Source organism: Osmerus eperlanus, chromosome 14 (assembly GCF_963692335.1).
Source record: "Osmerus eperlanus chromosome 14, fOsmEpe2.1, whole genome shotgun sequence".
Classification (NCBI taxonomy): domain Eukaryota; kingdom Metazoa; phylum Chordata; class Actinopteri; order Osmeriformes; family Osmeridae; genus Osmerus; species Osmerus eperlanus.
The window spans coordinates 4,078,296-4,095,832 of record NC_085031.1 but is presented as its reverse complement, the minus strand read 5'-3'; the positions used below and the strand labels follow the sequence as shown (position 1 = coordinate 4,095,832).

Sequence of the window (17,537 nt, the reverse complement as noted above, 5' to 3'; positions counted from 1 at the left end):
CTTGTGGTGTATTTTTGTTGCTTGCTTTTTTCCCCACAGGTACACCCTTGCACTTTTTGAGGTTCATGTTTAATTGTAACTTGTTCAACTACATGCTCTTATGGTTCTTCCCTCTGGGATTTATTTAGTTTTCACAATGTATGCTTCATGTTTTGGCTACCCGCAATGTTTGGGCCCATCTCGTTATGATCAGTGACCTATACACATTTGTAAAGCTCTCTTTTGGAAGTCGCTTTGGATAAAAGCATCTGCTAAATGCATAAATGTAATGTAAATGATTCCCATCAGATTCTATGAATGACAACTTTATTTGACAAATCCACCCCTTTTTGTTACATACTGTTAGATAATCTTAGTGACAGCAATACAGACACAGTGAGCCATCTGAATGGTGCCTGATGGTTTTAAGGCTTGGTTAGTCTCAACCTTGGCTCTTCTGGTCCGGTCCATTGCTCAAAAAGAGAGACGAGAGCCAGAGACATCTCTGGTGATGTGGAAAATCACAGGCAGTCTTTAGAGTCTTTTTTCTTTTCTTTACACAAGCAGAACAGCATTAATGCAGCCGTCGTTCTCTGGGTTATTTGTCACCTGGGCGTATTTACCTATGGGGAGAGAAAAGGAAAAAAGGTTTAGTCACTGCTCCTACGTTGATTGCAAAATACTCTATTATGCAAGGTTCAAAAGGGTTCAATAAAAGCTTGTTATCTGACATTGACATCACTCACCCCAGATGACCTTTCCCCCCTGTGTGACCAGACCCAGCTCGCTGACGTTGACCTCCACAACGGTTCCCTTGGTGATGACCCCCAGCGTGGTGTAGAGGGGGGACGAGGGGTTTTTCTTCACCCCCAAGATGGGCAGGCAGAACGTGGCCTTCAGCTCTGGGTGGGTCACATGGGCCTTTTTGAAACGTAAACCCTGAAGAAGGGAGAGGTGGGTTGGGTTAAAGAGCGAGAAGAGAGAAACCAATAATGTAAATAAGCTCTTTCAATGACGGAGGAAATTGTTTACACAATTGACAACAAAATGAAATACAAAAAAGGACAAGATCAGCAGCAACCTTACCATGGGTCTGATAAAGCGCTCGTACTTGGGGGGCTTACGGGTGAAGCCTTCACCAACGAAGCAGACCTTAGTCACCATCCTCTTCCAGGCCTTCTTCTGCCTCTTTCCTGTGCGGATGACCTTGAGCACCTCCGTCTCTCCCTGGGCTCTGACCTTGGGCAGGGGCACCTCCCATTTACCCTGGAGGGATAGAACAGAGGATCGACTGGACCATCACAACCTTCTCTTTGGCGTAAGCAGTGTGAGATGTCCGAGTGACACTGCATTGCTTTTATTTTTCTATTGTGATTAAGTTTCCATTTGCGCATTGTTAACATCTTCGTCATGAATGCTTCTTTTGTTGAAACCATAGACTGGGTGGAGCGTGGAGTGTGTAGAACGCCTTCGGTACTCACAGCTTTTTCTTTCCTCTTCTGCTTGATCATGTTGGACAGCACCTTGGCCCTCGACTGTCCTTCTCTGTCCAGCAGGTAGGCAGGGACCGCTCCCTCTGGAGTCTTGTCGTCGTTCTTCTGCTTTGTCTTCCTCTGTTCGTGCATTTTGATGCTGCACAGAGGTGACAAATTGGTCAGAGGTCAGAATACTCTTAGGACTAATGGGACTAATAGGATAATTATATTAGTGTCAATGGAAGTATTAAAGTGACGAATATGTAAATTACACATGAAGCGCTTAGTGACGATTCATCTTCTGGGAAGAGCATCACTCATTATCACCAGAAGGCTACTCACGTTTTCTTCATCTGGACCTTCTCTGAATGCCTCTGTTTGTGGTACAGTTTGGCCTTCAGACCGATCATCTTCCTGGCCTTGTGAGAGCGTTCGTGTGCCTCACGGCTCTCCTTCTTTCTCTTCCTCTCGTGGTGGTCCAGGCGGTAGCCATGCCGCTTGCGGTGCAACTCTATATGCTCGTTCTGGGGCTGTGAGGCGCAAATATGTCAATGACTTGCAACCAATGATATGGTGGAACTATTGCCTAATGTGTTAGCGAATATTAAAAAATAGATCAGCTTTGTATTGTCTTTAGATTTTGGACTGTTATCCATAACCATGTGTCTCTGATTGGTTTTAAACAGCAATACAATATAGGTCTATTGGTCATGAAGTGTGTAATGATCATAGTATAATGATTCAAGTATTTCAGACACATTTACATTCATGAACCATAGAAAGTACAAGAGACGTTGCAAATAGTGTTTTAATTATCTACGTTACCTACTACAGTACCAACAGAACTTCGACAAAATAATAAATCCTAACTCATAGGCTTGAAAAAATTTAACTATAACAAAACATTCGAGTCTGCAAGCTAAGGACATATCGTCAACTGAATTTCAAGTTTTGTAATACCCAAGCCAATGTTTTACTGTGTGCGTCAATTTGTTGTCAAACAGTGCAACGTAAGTGCGTTAGCATGTCATCGCTGCCACATGTTGGCTTAGCATAATAGGCTAACACTATACTTTGCTTAATACAGCGCACAGATAACTATTAAATAAGTGAGAAACCTACCATGTTGTGTCTTGAATGTTACGTATTCCTGAAAAAGAGACTTGATGGAATCGGTTGTAAATTATGTCGGTTTTAGCCGTTAATACGCTCCGGGCTTGGGTCAGTGGTGTTATTTTCCCAAAGCCAACAGTTTAAGGGAAGTACGTCATACGGCGGTGTTTACTTTCTATGTTCCGGTATGAAATCATTACTAACCCGTGCTTTCTACGGACACCTAATTTAAAACATTTTCAAGGAAATCATATGGTACTGGAGCGCCTTGAATTACATCTATATTTTTATTATTTGGAGGAACCTGAAATAAGGTTTGACGCACTGCTGGAACAGTAAATATTACTAATGTATTTTCGGGGAAGTATTTTATTGGCGCACTACACTAGGAGAGCGAGGATAGGGAGATGTAACTGAGTAACATAGTTAACAAACAAAATGTTGCGACCTGTGATAGATCAAAGATTTCTCTTATGGTAAATAAAGGTATATTTATAAATAATGAGTTAAGTTTCCTGCATAGTCAGTTTAATACCAACAAGGTTAATGTGTGATGTATGACATTCACCTTGATTTTAGTATAGGGTGTCATGCCAATGAGAGGAAAGAAAATCTCTGATTGTAAAGGCTGAACGGCTTAAATGTCAATATCGCGTTGAAGATGCGACTCAGAGCGACCTTTGGGACGTGCAGGGTGGTTGTTGTGGTAAGTGCTGTAGCAGGCTGACAAAAAATCTCCTAACTTTCAGGAATATTTGGAAACAATGTCTCCTGTGTTGATTTCAACAGTGTAGCAGTTTGTTCAAAAATGGCCCGCAAACCTGCAAGTGGCGATACCAGGCGAAGAGAAAGTACAACTTTATGCCAGGTGAATAAAATACAACAAATTCCCACACTGCATCTTAATTGCATCAAAGCTAATTGAGTCGACACAGGACTGATTTTGTGAATTTAATCAGTAATATCTTTACAACCATATGTTCTGTTAAATGTTACAGATAATGTCAAATCATTACGAACTGTGGTCAACCCAGACATATCCAAGTAAGTAGTTCAATGACAACCTAATGCATGATGAGATAGTCATGGAAGTTACAAGTGTGCACAATTTAACGGATCTGACATCACTTTTCTCCCCCCATTGTTGTTTGTCTTCAGAATCAGGAACATTGGCATCATGGCCCACATAGATGCGGGGAAGACCACCACCACCGAGAGGATGCTGTACTACTCAGGCTACACCAGGGCTTTAGGAGGTGGGGGGGAGGGCCTTTGGATAGTTCATATATTTGCTTTGTTATTCCTACACAAAACATTGTTAGGGATATGATGAAAGGTCTACGTTCTCTCACTTGCTCTTTCTCTCTCTCCTCTCTCTCTCTCTCTCTCTCTCTCTCTCTCTCTCTCTCTCTCTCTCTCTCTCTCTCTCTCTCTCTCTCTCTCTCTCTCTCTCTCTCTCTCTCTCTCTCTCTCTCTCTCTCTCAGATGTTGACGATGGGGACACAGTGACCGACTTCATGGTCCAGGAGAGGGAACGGGGCATCACCATCCAGTCGGCAGCTGTCACCTTTGACTGGAAACAATACAGGATCAACCTTATCGACACCCCCGGTACAGCCAGCCTCACCACACACTGCAGATCAGCCCGAGTATCAAAACAGGGAGCAAAGACATGGAACATTGCTCAAGCCCACTCTCCCTGCGCGTGTGTGTGCGTTTCAGGGCACGTTGACTTTACCCTGGAGGTGGAGCGTGCTCTGCGTGTTCTAGACGGCGCAGTGGCAGTGTTTGATGCCTCGGCTGGCGTGGAGGTAGGTCCCACGCCTCGGCTGGCGTGGAGGTAGGTCCCAGTACCTGTCCGTCAAACGGTGCAGGCGTTCCTTCTCATGCTCGCCCCTGATGTGGGCCACCCCAGCTGGGTTTTAACAGTCTCCTCCCTGTGTGTTACGCATGGCCAGGCTCAGACTCTGACAGTGTGGAGGCAAGCAGACAAACACCAGGTGCCGTGTATTTGCTTCCTGAACAAGATGGACAAGCCGGCAGCCAGGTGAAGCTTCCCACGCTGCCAATCCTGTGGATGGAGTCCCGGTGTCGGGAATCCATACTCTGGATTCTTAGGGGAATCTTAAATTCTTCTTTTAATGTTGTGTCCTCTTCTTGTCCCAGTCTACATTTTTCCATTGAGAGCATTAAGAAGAAACTTAAAGCCAATCCTGTTCTCCTACAGGTACATTTACTTATTTATTACTGTTACGTTAAACCGGATGATAACAAGGCTTCACTGAACTGTAGTACACGTTTTCATGCATAACGTTATCTGCTTCCCAGATTCCTATTGGTAGTGGGAAAAGCTTCGCAGGATTGGTTGATTTGATAACGAACCAGCGAATGACATGGAAGGGAAAGACCAGGGAAGAGGATGGGCGTGTTTTTGAGACCAAACCCCTCAGCCCATCAGATGACCCGGAGCTTCTACAAGAAGCCAAGGAGGCCAGGGGAGCTTTAATTGAACAGGTAGAGGATGTGACCTCATTATCCCAACAGTCAGAGCGATTTGTGAATGCTGGAACACTCACAGGAATGATACTATTTAAAGTTTCTACTCTTAAACAGGATAATATACTAACTTCAAACCTTTATATGTAAAAACAAGAATAGCAAAATGTTCAATATTTGTGTAAAGTTATGAGTCTCTAATTTTTTTGAACAGGTTGCTGATCTGGACGATGAGTTTGCTGAGTTGTTACTTGGTGACTACAGTGAAAACTTTGATGCTGTTCCTCCTCTAAAAGTAAGAACTACGTAATTCAATAGCTTTCTTTTAATGTTGATATATTTAGGGCTGAAACCCTATAGTTTTTGTGCTGATTATTGTAAATGTTTCTTCAGAAATGTGCCATCAGCCTTATGGCGGTGCTATAATAAAAAAATCAAATTTCGAAAAGATATGCCCTCTAAGTTGGATTGACTCTAAATATGTTATCAGATTGGTTAAACCTTTATTCCATCTGTCTACCCCCAACCCCCCCCCCCCCCCCCCCAGCTGCAGCAGGCCGTGAGGCGGCTGACCCTCGCCCGTAAGGGGGTGCCCGTGCTCTGTGGGAGTTCCCTGAGGAATAAGGGGGTCCAGCCCCTGCTGGACGCCATCACTGCCTACCTCCCTGCCCCCAACGAGAGGCACCAAGACCTGGTGTGAGTGAGACCACCCCAACCCCCCCCCCCCCCTCCCCCCTCCCTCCAATCACAACACGCACATTTGGTTATATCTCACCGGACATAAAAATGTAGTTCGGTCCACAGAGTGCCCTCCTAAAAACTGTAGCCTGTGTGACTTCAGTGGTTTTTCTGTGTTCCTAGGCGTTGGTATAAGGATGACCTCTGCGCCCTGGCCTTCAAAGTGCTCCACGACAAGCAGCGTGGGCCTCTGGTGTTCCTACGGATCTACTCGGGCACCTTGAAGCCGCAGTCGGCCGTGCACAACATCAACAGGAACAGCACGTAGGTGGAGGACGTCACGCACTCGCGCGCTAGTACAGGCGTAGCAATCCCCATGCATGGTCAGGCCATTTATTGACTCTGGATGTCTCCACTGAATTTGCCCTGGTGTGTGACCTTTGCTCCCCTGGGTGCGTACAGAGAGAGGATGAGTCGGTTACTGCTGCCATTCGCTGACCAGCATGTGGAGATCCCCTCCCTGACTGCGGGGAACATTGCTCTCACTGTGGGACTCAAGCAGGTAGCGCTCCATCAGGCTGTATCAATTCAATGATTTTTTATCTACAATAGGGGACAACATTTACAACAAAACTACTGTTGAGCATGCTAATGCTATACAGGCTAGCCATAAAAGACATTTAGTCAAATTCCAAACTTGTATGTGATATTCCATTTAAACCCTGGGTCCTAGTCCTCCAGAGGGCACCAGTGTGTCACTGCTGTCCCATCTCCCTCCCTCTCAGACGGTGACAGGGGACACCATCGTGTCCTCAAAGGCCTCAGCTGTGGCCGCAGCCCGGCGCGCCCAGAATGAGGGAGAGGGGGAGAGGAGGAGAGGAAAAGGAGGAGGGGAGCAAAGCAGCCTGGTCCTGGCTGGAGTGGAGGTCCCTGACCCCGTGTTTTTCTGCTCCATAGAGCCCCCAACAATGTCAAAACAGACAGGTAGATTTCCATAGAATACAGAAAACAGACTCCAGAATCTCTCCCACACGTGCTGAAGGCAAAAGGCTCTGATTTTAGTGGGCTCTGTCATGTTACAGCATGGTTGTCAGCACCCATAACTGCGCAATAGTATAAACCTATTTTTCTTATCATAATAAAAATACACCATGTTTCAAACAGATCTGGAGAATGCCCTGACCTGTTTACAGAGAGAAGACCCCAGTCTCAAAGTCAGGCTCGACCCAGACTCTGGACAGGTAAGAGAACATTTTGTGAACAGTGTTCACTAAAGTATGCAGCCAAATCTTTTTTAATTTATTTGTTAGATCAGATGAGTGTAGAATCGAATAGACTATTAATTGTTGTAAAATGCACGTTTTTATAATCTGTGTAAACCTTGTGCTGGAGAATATTCTATTTTACCTAAGAAATGTCTTGCCTTCTAGAATATTGTATTTTTCATGTATATAAAACCTTATGTGTCCAAATGTGTTGCGTGGATTAAACTTCGTCTTGTCAGACTATCCTATGTGGGATGGGGGAGCTGCACATTGAGATCCTGCATGACCGCATCAGGAGAGAGTATGGCATCGAGACCCACCTGGGGCCCCTACAGGTGGCCTACAGAGAAACCATCCTCCAATCAGTCTTCACGACAGGTACACCCAACCGCCATGGTTTCCAATCAGCAGCTTGGCAATCAAACGTGCTCTATTCGCATTAGCTTTCCGTTAGCATGATCACATTAGCATCCGAGTGCGTCGGCCTGACGTTTCAGACACGCTGGACCGGACAGTGGGGGAGAGGAGGCACATGGTGACGGTGGGCCTGGTGGTCATCCCTGCCACAGACCCATATGACACTACTTCCTGCGACATCACCTGGGAAGAGGAAGTGAAGGGTCACCTGTCAGCAGATCTCCGGGAGGCCGTCGAGAACGGCGTGCAGAGCGCTTATCTCCAAGGTAACCGGGTTCCCAATGAAAGTAGCTGATACTCCGGTCCCAGTGATTCTCAATCTGTAGTTTGTGTTAGCATTCTTTGTTGTGCAATGTCAGTATTGTCAACTCAACAAAACAACATACTGTTTACTGTCAATAGGTATGGGCAACTACTGGTTGTCTATAGCTCACTAATCCCCTGTTTTTGCTGTAGTAGCACAGTGCACTAATGGACCCCAACAAAGCCCTCTTTTCTATCTAAATCCCAGGCCTTCCGTCACCAATGTTCATTGTGTGCGTGTCCTATCCTTATGACACCAAAAGTCATCGTGTGCTTGTCCAATCCCAGGTCCGTTGCTTGGTTACCCTGTGCAGGGTGTTTCCACGGCGATCAAGAGTGTGACCATGGAGCCCGGGACGTCGCTAGCCATGGTGTCCGCCTGTGTGTCCCGCTGTATGCTCAAGGTAGGGCTCCACACACACACACACACCATATCTGTAAGGTGTTAGTATGTTGGCTTTAAAGGTGACTATTAACATTGCCAGTTAGATAGTTGATGTTGATTATGTAGTTAGGTTGTGGACAGTACAATTGTGTGGAATTCAATAATGGCAGTTGATAACGTTGTCCCTGCAGGCTCTTAAAAAGGCGCGGGGTCAAGTCTTGGAGCCGGTGATGTCCCTGGAGGTCACGGTGGGGGAGGAGTACCTGAGCCCTGTGCTGGGTGACTTGGCTCAAAGACGTGGTGGCATCAGGGACATCCAGAGTCGCCATGACGACAAGGTGCTGCTGGCCTCCGTGCCCCTGGCCGAGATGATGGTGAGTGGCCGAGAGCCATGGTTTACTGTGTGTCAAATATCATGTCTTTATCCAACAGACGTACAGGTGGGATTTGAACCTGCAACCTTGACTATTGATGTCATCCTGATTTGCAGGGCTACTCTACAGTGCTACGAACCTTGACCTCGGGGAACGCCACCTTCTCCCTGCAGCTGGACTCCTACCAGGCCATGAATCCCCAGGAACAGAGTTCCCTGGTCAAAAGGATGGCCGGCCTCTCGTGACACTGTCTCTTCCTGATATTATGATTTCATTTCCTGTAGTTGAGTGGGAGGAAGGGAAACGTGGACAACTGGAGTCAGGGACTCTGAACGTGTTCTGCTTGATATTTAATAGTACGTCTGACGTTTGCTATTGGCATGAACGTATCATGTCTGTGCACTATCAAGTTGTATTTCCTGCACAAATTACAGATCATGTCATCAAGCTGCCTCCATGTTAACAAGGAGTTGGTATTGTTTCTCTGTCAAATATGTGGTATTAAACACAGATTGGGAATCTGTTGTGAGGTGTTCATTAACTTCATCTGTAAAATCATAACACTTCACAGCCATGTGACCTTTCAAAGGTTGAATAATTTTATTGAATCATACATTCATACAACAAAGTGCGAATTCACAATAGCTGCGACCACATACAAAATGATTCTCCACTGATAGAGCGAGCTATAAACGACTGGTTGTCCAATTTGTGACAACGTACATGCTTGACTGAATGACTGAACAGAACAGTGCTGGACAGACGTGATCTTGATCTGAAGTGAGATTCATATAAAACCTTTGGGCAAGGATGTGCGTTGTAAATTTCCCTTGATTATCCTTCTACCCATCCTGTCTTCCTCCAACTCCGGGGCTCCAGGCTCCCAATGGCCCTCAGAAGCCGTTGTATTCGTGGGGACAGTAACCAGTAAACAGAGTCTCTGCTGGGATCCCACGCCTAGTTCAAAACGAAAATCCCGTTGCGCATCGTCCACAAAACAATCTCTCAATCTTTTATAGATCACGATAAAAAGGGAACAAAGGTTGTTTTGTGAAGTGCGTTTACAAAGAGTCGCGGAGACGTTATGTTGTGCCTGCCGATGTTTTATGATGTTGCGATGTATGGCGGGGTAGTGACTGGTTACTTACCCAACCATGCGGCAGCGGTGCTGGACCAATCGAGTGTAGGCGTCGCCAACGTCAGTCACATCCTTGCTGCTCCACAAACGCTCCGCCACGGCACTGGCACGAGGCCTGGCACACGCGCACAATCAATGAATCACCGTGGCATCATTTTGACTTGATTTCAATTCTAGAACTGGAGCTGGTTCTTCACCAAGCTGAGGGAAGTTAGCTTGTAAATCAACATTTTCTGTAAACGAGTGAAAATGTGATTGGTGCAGTGCCTCCTACCAGAGTCTGGGGGTCAGGTTGGTGGCATCCACAAACTCTCCCCACAGACAGGCCTCTCCTCCAATCACCAGCTTCTTCTGAGCATCAGTGCCTGTGACACGCGAGTCAATCGGAGGTCAAAAGGTCACACGAAGCTAAAGATGTCAAGGGAGAGCCCTTTAAAAGCCAAGTTATGAGTATTAGCGGGTAGTAGCTAAGTTCAAAGTGTTTCTCTCTTTTGCTTTTGTCAACAGGCTTACACTTGCATAGATGCCAGCATGAGAAAACCACACTGTAAAATCATGCTTTAACAAGAAGTTTTTGGCGAGACAAAAGTTTGTGTTCAAGGCTGGTGGGTCGGAGCTCACAATGGCATCACATGAGCAAACTAATCGGTCTGAAGCAGAGGGCAGGCAAAGTCTGGGTTTATTACGAACATAACAAAACCATAAAAACAATTATCCATCGGTCCAAAAAGCGTCAAGCGACTGGAGCGAGAGCTAGCTCAACAGTGATCATAAAGGTTTTTGATTAAATGAATGACCATATCAAGACACAAACACACCCTTGAAGTTCTGGGGGTCCGCCTTGTACACGGCCTGCCAGTCCTGCCCGTAGGCGATGCGGTTGAGGTACCAGGGCGTGGAGAGAAGGGTCTGGTAGCCAGACAGCGTCACCCTGGCCATCTCATCCTGGTACTGCTGCTCGTTGCCTTTCCAAACGTGGATGAGCGTGTCTGGTTTCAGCTACGACGCAAAGTCACACACAGACGTGAGCACAACCTGTGGGGTAAGTACAGCGCGCATGGACGGTGCGATCGGGTCTAGTCACGGAACACCGTCCTCAGTCAACGGGCTCGTCTCGGGGGTACATTCAAGGCGTGAACAGGTGTGGAGAGTGCAATGGTGACGTGTTGCTGAAGGATCTGTGATTGGAGGTGAGGCTTCCGATGCGGTTTTCCTCAATGGTTTAGGTGTTCGTTTTGGGTCTTCATGGTAGGACATGAAGCCACCACTAGATTCAATAGGAGGTATGGCAATGTCTTGGTGAGCAATGAGATAGCCTTGTTGTCGATCCTGAATGTACCCCAGACATGGCAGGACTGTTGTGCTTCTGTGTTGCAAAAACTTATTTCAGTCGGGATGCAAAGAAAAGATGTGCGCTATCAAGCATTAGCCAATGATGCTCGAACTTATATCACGATAATCAGTGATGGAGATCCCGTAATGCACAAGCCTTACTGGTGACTATCTAGCTACGATCTGAATATCAATGCAAAATCAGGAAATGTTCTCTCCCATGTAAACCCACACACACAACCACCTACTGAGCTCTGAACCCACCATGCAACAAGAACCAGTCTCTCGGAACCAAGCCAATGCTCCACTGACCCAACCAAACCCAAAGGAAAAATGCTACTGCCAAGTGCAAGTCTGTTGAAGGAAGCGAGGAACACGTACAGCGCGTTCCATGCATTTCACCTTGTCCGAAAAAAAATAAAATAAATCTATTTAGGGAACATGAAGAACTTCAGGTGTCCTGTGACACTTCAATCTCCACAACTGGACTCCTGTTCTAGAGAACTCACACACTCCACAGCAAAGAACTGACCCTTGAAGCTGAGCGGTTCGACTTTGTAGTACTTCTGCCAGTCCTGCCCATAACTGATCCAGTCTAAGTACCAGGGGGAGGAGAGGATGGTGGTGTAGCCCGACCCTGTCACATTCTGCATCTCTTCCTCGAGCTGGTTGCCCATCCACACGTGCACTACCGTGTCAGGATTCAGCTGCAAGGATCAGGCAAGGCCACAGTGTCTAAAACTCACTGGATAAATCGTCATGGAACTTCAAAACAAAAGGGAACACCTGTGATGATTGTGGTTGAGGTGGAATGCACAGCACACCACAGGAAAGGCTGACCTCGTTTCTGGAGCTGTTTTGACACCATCTAACAGAACAATTTGATAAGACTATACCTTGGAGCCAAGTTGCAAGGTACACGACAAAACAAATAAAACAAACATTTTGAGCTCCTAGCTTGACAACCATGCACAGGTCTGTGGAAGAAATTTCCATCCAAGGAGTTGGGAGAAACGGTTCGGGCATGCTGAACAAGATAACAACTTTGATGATGATGATACGTGGATGAGCTTGTTTTGGGGTACATTCAAGACGTGAGCTGGTGGAGAGCAATGGTGATGTGTTGCTGAAGGATCTGTGCTTGGAGGTGAGGACAGTGGGCTGTCAAGAGCTTTAGGTGTGTTTACTTTGGGTCTTCATGGTAGGCCATGAACATTGTAGCAACATTGAATCCAACTATGCTAATGTATTGGTGAATATGCATCATCATGGTAGAAACATGTTCATGATCTTGAATATACCCCTGAAACTGCATTTTGTTGTGCATCATGCTTGCAAAAAAACATTCGATTTGTCAGAGCGTTAAGCAAATATTGCAGGTATTGAGCGTTTGTAATGACCCAACTAAGCCCAAAAGGATCACATGCAGTCAAGTGTAAGCCTGTTGAAGGAAACAAGGAGTATTTTGATGTAAGTATAAGGATACTACAGTTCCCTAACATAATGAATACAAATATACCCTTGTTCTCACTCTATATTTAAAACACGTCATACAAGATTTATATCTTGTTTAAATGGTAGCTCTGGCCTAGAGAACCACCTCTCAGTGAGAACTGACCATTGAAGTTGAGCGGTTCAAACTTGTAGTACGTCTTCCAGTCCTGCCCGATACTGATATAGTCTAAGTACCAGGGGGAGGAGAGGATGGTGGTGTAGCCGGCCCCTGTCACCTGCTCCATCTCCTTCTCCAGACTGCTGCCCTTCCACACGTGCACTACCGTGTCAGCCTTCAGCTGGAACAGTCAGGCAAGGCCACAGTGTTTAAACACACACTTTCTTCTGGAGAGCACGGAATATTCTGCATACTAAAAGGAAAGGCTAACGCTCTTTAAAACATTTTTATAAAAAATAAAATTAAAAAACAACCCTGGTTAAGATGACTTGCCACTGGATTTATGCTGTGAATTCTAAAAAGTTGTTTTGGGGTTGAAAAACTCTGCTTCTGGAGACATTTCTCTACATTGTTGATGTATTACTCCAGTTGGATTTGCTCTTTGAGAAGATTATGTATTGCAGGTCCTCAAGAACTTAGGTGGGAAACCATGCTAAAGTGCATTCATGCAGAGCCATGCATAGCATCCAAGCCAAAACATTAAATATTCCTGAACACTGCATGCCTCTAATTTCTAATGGATGGCGTGAACTGACGTTCTAGAAGAGAGAGCTTGTTACCTTGACGCCATTATCAAACACCTCTTGCCAGATCATGTACCCCTTGTTGGTCGTCGTGACGATATCCAGGAGCCTGACATACGAAACATGAAGATTGAGATCACCAAGCCATCGTTAACAAAAGTAGAACATGACCGTGTCTTATCGGTTTTTATGTTTTGTGTGGACCCCAGAAAGAGTAGCCGATGTTCTGGTTCAGCTAATAGGGATCCTAACAAAATCCTAAATCCTTCTAGACAGGGTTTTTTGTTTGTTTAGTAACTATAGTATGGGTTGAGGCTTTTGGCAGGCATGAAGAAAACTAGAAATCTCACCGTTGTATGTAGAACGACTCGAGTTTTCTGTAGTCCTCACCAAAGCCATGCTGAGACATGAACTTCTGGATGTCTGGGTTGGACTTCCTGCAAGTCCGAAAATGTTTCGGTGACAATTAGGTAACATCTGTTGGATATCACTCTACAGGATATACATTTACATAGAATATCTGTTTGTGTCCTCGAAGATCGTGAGATGGTTTCGAGTCCGGTTCCTGGTCTACAGGTGTCCGAGGATCATCTCACCAGCAGCTGAAGTCCACCTCATCTCCTCCCAGGTGGATGTAGGCGTCGGGGAACACGGTGCTGACCTCCTTGAAGAACTGGCTCATGAAGTCGTATGTGGTGTTGAGGATGGGGTTGACTGGTCCAAAGGTGCCGGAGGGGCTGCTTCCTGAGTAGCAGGGGGTCAGCAGGTCCTTCTGGCCTGGGGGGGGGGGGAAGAGTGTGTGGTGGGAGGGGGGTGGTCATTGGAGGGAACCAAGTACTGACTGGTGAAAAGACACACAATGCCGTTGACACCATGTGACCTTCCAAACACTCACTGACCTTTACCCCATGACTGGGTGTGACCCGGGGTGTCAAACTCAGGAATGACCCGGATGCCCCTGAGACGGCCAAACTCGATGACCATCTTCACGTCGGCGGGGGTGTACACGTGTGTGTAGGGATGATACGCTCCCTGTCAACATGCAAGTCATGAATGTACAAAGTTTGCCTTACACTCAGGAACCTATCTAGAAGTAGACTGGGTCGACAGGTTTGGCCACCCCTGTAAACACAGACAGGTGGAATTCCTTGAGGAAGTCTTTGTTTGGTCTTTGGCGGGAAGCTGCCAAACAAGCTTCCTCACCTGCTGGCTGAGCTGGGGGAAGGTGCGGCTCAGGTAGGGGAAGGAGGGATCATCCACGATGTGCCAGTGGAAAACATTGAACTTGTTCATCGCCATGGCTTCCTATGAAGACAGGAAAGGAGAGGTTGCGCAAAAGTTGATGATTATTTAATCATATTTTTGTATTAGTATGTATTACACTGAAACAAAAAGGACCAAATGATGACCTTGAAAACTCACCAGCTGGACTAGGATGACTTTAATTGGCAGGAAGTGACGAGAGCTGTCCAATAGGATGCCTCGATGTGCAAATCGTGGGAAGTCACTGACCACAGTGGCATTGAGAGTTTTCTAAGGAAGCAAGATTAAAGCAGAGAGATACGGTGGAAAAACCTGCTTGCTGAGTTTAGCCTTGTTAAACACAACTTCAATGCCCCAAAAATATTCATATCAGCACAGCAAGCCATCAGAGCTTCCTCATTCCAATAACTGTTGCTAAGACACACATGACTTCGCAATGTACAGTGCCCTAGATATTTAACAAGTGTCTCTTGTGTTCTAGATAAGGAACTGAAGATAAACTCACTGCTCCATATTCATCTTCATAGACCAGCTGGCTAAATGTCTCAAGACCTGATAATATGAAAAACAGACACACAAGGTAAACAGACCATAGTGATATCAAAGGTTCAGGCGTACAAGAGCTTTTCAGGGAACTGATACATGTATACCAGTACCTGTATACAAATCAATTCATGAAATATTGTAACTCCACAAAGAACACTGTGTCAGTGATTTCTACACAACCCGTTTACTCACACAAACCCACACCATGCCGGCTGTATTCTCTTACCTCTTAAAGCTCCCCAGACCTTGGGAGCCTTCAGCACAGCATAAGGCTGGTCCACTGTCAGCTCATCTACGGACACAAAGAGGGAAGATGCAGGGGGTTACAACAACTGACTGATCCTAGTGCAGATTTGAAGAGTTAGAACAACATGTATTAAAAATATCCTACAAATTGCCAGTGTTTTAAGTCCCCATGTGCAGCATGTCTGGCTTCAACTGTAGATTAACCCCTAAATTAACCCTGCTCTCTACTCCTCCAGTAATCTCTCTCCCCATTGGAAGTAAGGAGCAACGACAAGTTAATACGCTACAGGTACTGGGTCATACAAGGAACTACTACGGTTGCTGGCACAGAGTAGCTGGAAGCTTCTTAGACCCCAAAAAACTCACCATACAGTGAATCATTTGGGATCAAAGCGTTTGCTAAATGACTTAAATGTAGATTCTAAATGGAAGTGATTTTGGCCAGCAGAAGAAGAGAGAGGAACTGCGTTCCATTGTAGAATGTGTTTGCTTTACAGAACTTTTTGACGGTGTTGGGTGATTTAAAAAAAGATTTACAAAAGAAACCCTTGAAGAGTTTTGGACATTAGTTTTAGGCCCAGTTTCCCAGACATGGATTAAGCCTAGTCCTGAAGTGAGAGAAAAATTCAATGAAGATCTCCATTGAAAAAGTTTAGTCTAGGACTATTCTTATATCCATGTCTGGGAAACTAGGCCAAAGAGTTTGTCACTCAAAGCTTTCAGTGTTTTGCATTGCAACTAGAGCAGAGGACAACTTGTTTTTCAAGGGAAAAATAAACTGCTCTACATAGCCAGAGACCATTCAATTATGAGTTGATACTTATCTCCCTTGTTGTAAAACATGGGTTCCTGCTGATCAGGCAAGGAACAGGTCTAGCAACAGAGCACTCACATGACTCATCAGAAGACACGCTGGGGTGGCTGTCACATTCGGAGTCAGCTGACGTGATCCACACCTGTAGCTCCGCAATCTCGGAGGGACCAGTTTTCTTGTGGTGTCCCTTTCTCAACGATCCAAAGATGTAGTCGTAATACCTGTGGAACCAAACACAAACCTGTTAAATGCAAGTGCTGAAAGATCAGGCAAGGGATTTGGCTTAAAGCCATCACCCTATGACACAAGCTTCATGGAATCAATGAACATACTTTTCTCTGTGGAGGGCTGACCGACAGTATTCCTGCTTTAGTTCACAAAAGCTAAGTTCACAACAACCTACTATCATGCAGTATTTGCATTGGTGACTTTGAAATGTGTGATACATTAAACGAGGCCAGTTTAATAAATAGCTACGTGCTTTTGACACAGCTACAATTAGCCTACCTCAAATAGAAAGTTAAATATCCCCATTAAAATCGTGATGAATGAGAATGGTAAGTGATTCACTTCAACACATAGGCCTACCTTCGAAATGCATTCTGTAGAAGGCTGCAGCTTGGACCAGCAGACGATTGTTTAGAGCCAACAATTTGAAAACTAACACTGCTCAGTTTGAATGTGGTCTCTGATATTTTCAAATTCTGAGGCAAGGGCCACAGAGAGCCATACTTCGAACCGTCCGCCGGTAATTCTTCCGCCTCATTAATGTCGTTATACTGAAGCCCCTGACTTACAACTGCTGTGAGCAACAACGTCGCAAACTTCAGCATCACGATCATGTTGAGGACCAATACAACCTTCCTGTAACAGTCCGAATTCTGCTTCGAGTTTCGATAATGTCGTGATGTTTGTAAAGCTCCCTGAAGAGGGCGAGGTTTCAAATGCGGAAATGAAAGGTAAAAATGTAGCGAATCATAAGATCGCTCACATGACTACATCAGCAGGTTACAGAGAGGATTCTTTATTAATTTTACTTAGGCTAATATACAAATAATTTTTTTTATAAATGCACAGTGTTACACCGATAACACAATAACAAACACGATAACCTACACGAACCATAATAAAAAGCAGATAAACAAAACTCAATGGGACACACTCCACATAAACAATAATTTGAGGGTTCATAAGTCTTAAGACTTACAGAAAACAATTCTACATTAAAAAGCTGACTTTTCATGGTACGTTTTACCCTTTTTTGGAAGTCTTCAGTGGCTACTGTTCTAGGCGTAATCCCATTGTATTATCCCATAAAAGTAATGGGGTTTTTGAAGTAGTCCAGATTCTACATAATATTACAGTAACCTAGTGCCAAGTTTAATTTGTTTGAGATTGATCGCCGGCACTTTAAAAAAAGAAGTAATGGAATTGAATTCACTGAATTGTAAAATGAAGTCCAAATAATAGGTATCCAGCAGACGGCGCTGCAGTTCTAAATAATGTTTCTGGCTTCA

The 17,537-nt window shown here is 45.2% G+C and overlaps 3 protein-coding genes across 6 annotated transcripts; 1 reads left to right on the top strand and 2 right to left on the bottom strand.

The window, feature by feature from the left end:
* Nucleotides 1–289: 289 nt before the first annotated feature.
* nsa2 (NSA2 ribosome biogenesis homolog (S. cerevisiae)) lies at nucleotides 290–2,731 on the bottom strand. Its single transcript, XM_062477488.1, has 6 exons — nucleotides 2,577–2,731; nucleotides 1,797–1,984; nucleotides 1,461–1,611; nucleotides 1,066–1,245; nucleotides 726–918; nucleotides 290–602 (listed from the first exon to the last, which is right to left on the bottom strand). Exons 1-6 carry the CDS (start codon nucleotides 2,577–2,579, stop codon nucleotides 535–537), a joined length of 783 nt encoding a protein of 260 aa, XP_062333472.1. The 5' UTR covers nucleotides 2,580–2,731; the 3' UTR covers nucleotides 290–534.
* Nucleotides 2,732–2,813: 82 nt separating this feature from the next.
* On the top strand, nucleotides 2,814–8,985 carry gfm2 (GTP dependent ribosome recycling factor mitochondrial 2). Of its 2 annotated transcripts, XM_062477445.1 has the most exons (21): nucleotides 2,814–3,043; nucleotides 3,147–3,273; nucleotides 3,357–3,435; nucleotides 3,566–3,611; nucleotides 3,726–3,823; nucleotides 4,053–4,178; nucleotides 4,290–4,378; nucleotides 4,526–4,614; nucleotides 4,734–4,794; nucleotides 4,896–5,081; nucleotides 5,278–5,358; nucleotides 5,611–5,759; nucleotides 5,925–6,065; nucleotides 6,204–6,303; nucleotides 6,527–6,725; nucleotides 6,906–6,982; nucleotides 7,246–7,384; nucleotides 7,504–7,689; nucleotides 8,015–8,130; nucleotides 8,303–8,485; nucleotides 8,602–8,985. In XM_062477445.1, exons 2-21 carry the CDS (start codon nucleotides 3,229–3,231, stop codon nucleotides 8,728–8,730), a joined length of 2,319 nt encoding a protein of 772 aa, XP_062333429.1. In that variant the 5' UTR covers nucleotides 2,814–3,043; nucleotides 3,147–3,228; the 3' UTR covers nucleotides 8,731–8,985. The 2 variants fall into 2 exon arrangements, with proteins under 2 accessions (XP_062333429.1, XP_062333428.1); XM_062477444.1 differs by having other exon boundaries at nucleotides 2,814–3,273.
* Nucleotides 8,986–9,061: 76 nt separating this feature from the next.
* Nucleotides 9,062–16,972, bottom strand: hexb (hexosaminidase B (beta polypeptide)). 3 transcript variants are annotated; one of them, XM_062477452.1, is made up of 14 exons: nucleotides 16,609–16,972; nucleotides 16,099–16,241; nucleotides 15,187–15,252; nucleotides 14,920–14,966; nucleotides 14,574–14,684; nucleotides 14,355–14,456; nucleotides 14,051–14,183; nucleotides 13,748–13,928; nucleotides 13,502–13,588; nucleotides 13,188–13,260; nucleotides 12,574–12,748; nucleotides 9,898–9,988; nucleotides 9,634–9,738; nucleotides 9,062–9,442 (listed from the first exon to the last, which is right to left on the bottom strand). In XM_062477452.1, the coding sequence occupies exons 1-14, from the start codon at nucleotides 16,860–16,862 to the stop codon at nucleotides 9,379–9,381; spliced, it is 1,632 nt and encodes a 543-aa protein (XP_062333436.1). In that variant the 5' UTR covers nucleotides 16,863–16,972; the 3' UTR covers nucleotides 9,062–9,378. The 3 variants fall into 3 exon arrangements, with proteins under 3 accessions (XP_062333436.1, XP_062333437.1, XP_062333435.1); XM_062477453.1 differs by lacking the exon at nucleotides 12,574–12,748 and adding an exon at nucleotides 11,488–11,662; XM_062477451.1 differs by lacking the exon at nucleotides 12,574–12,748 and adding an exon at nucleotides 10,442–10,622.
* Nucleotides 16,973–17,537: the final 565 nt, after the last annotated feature.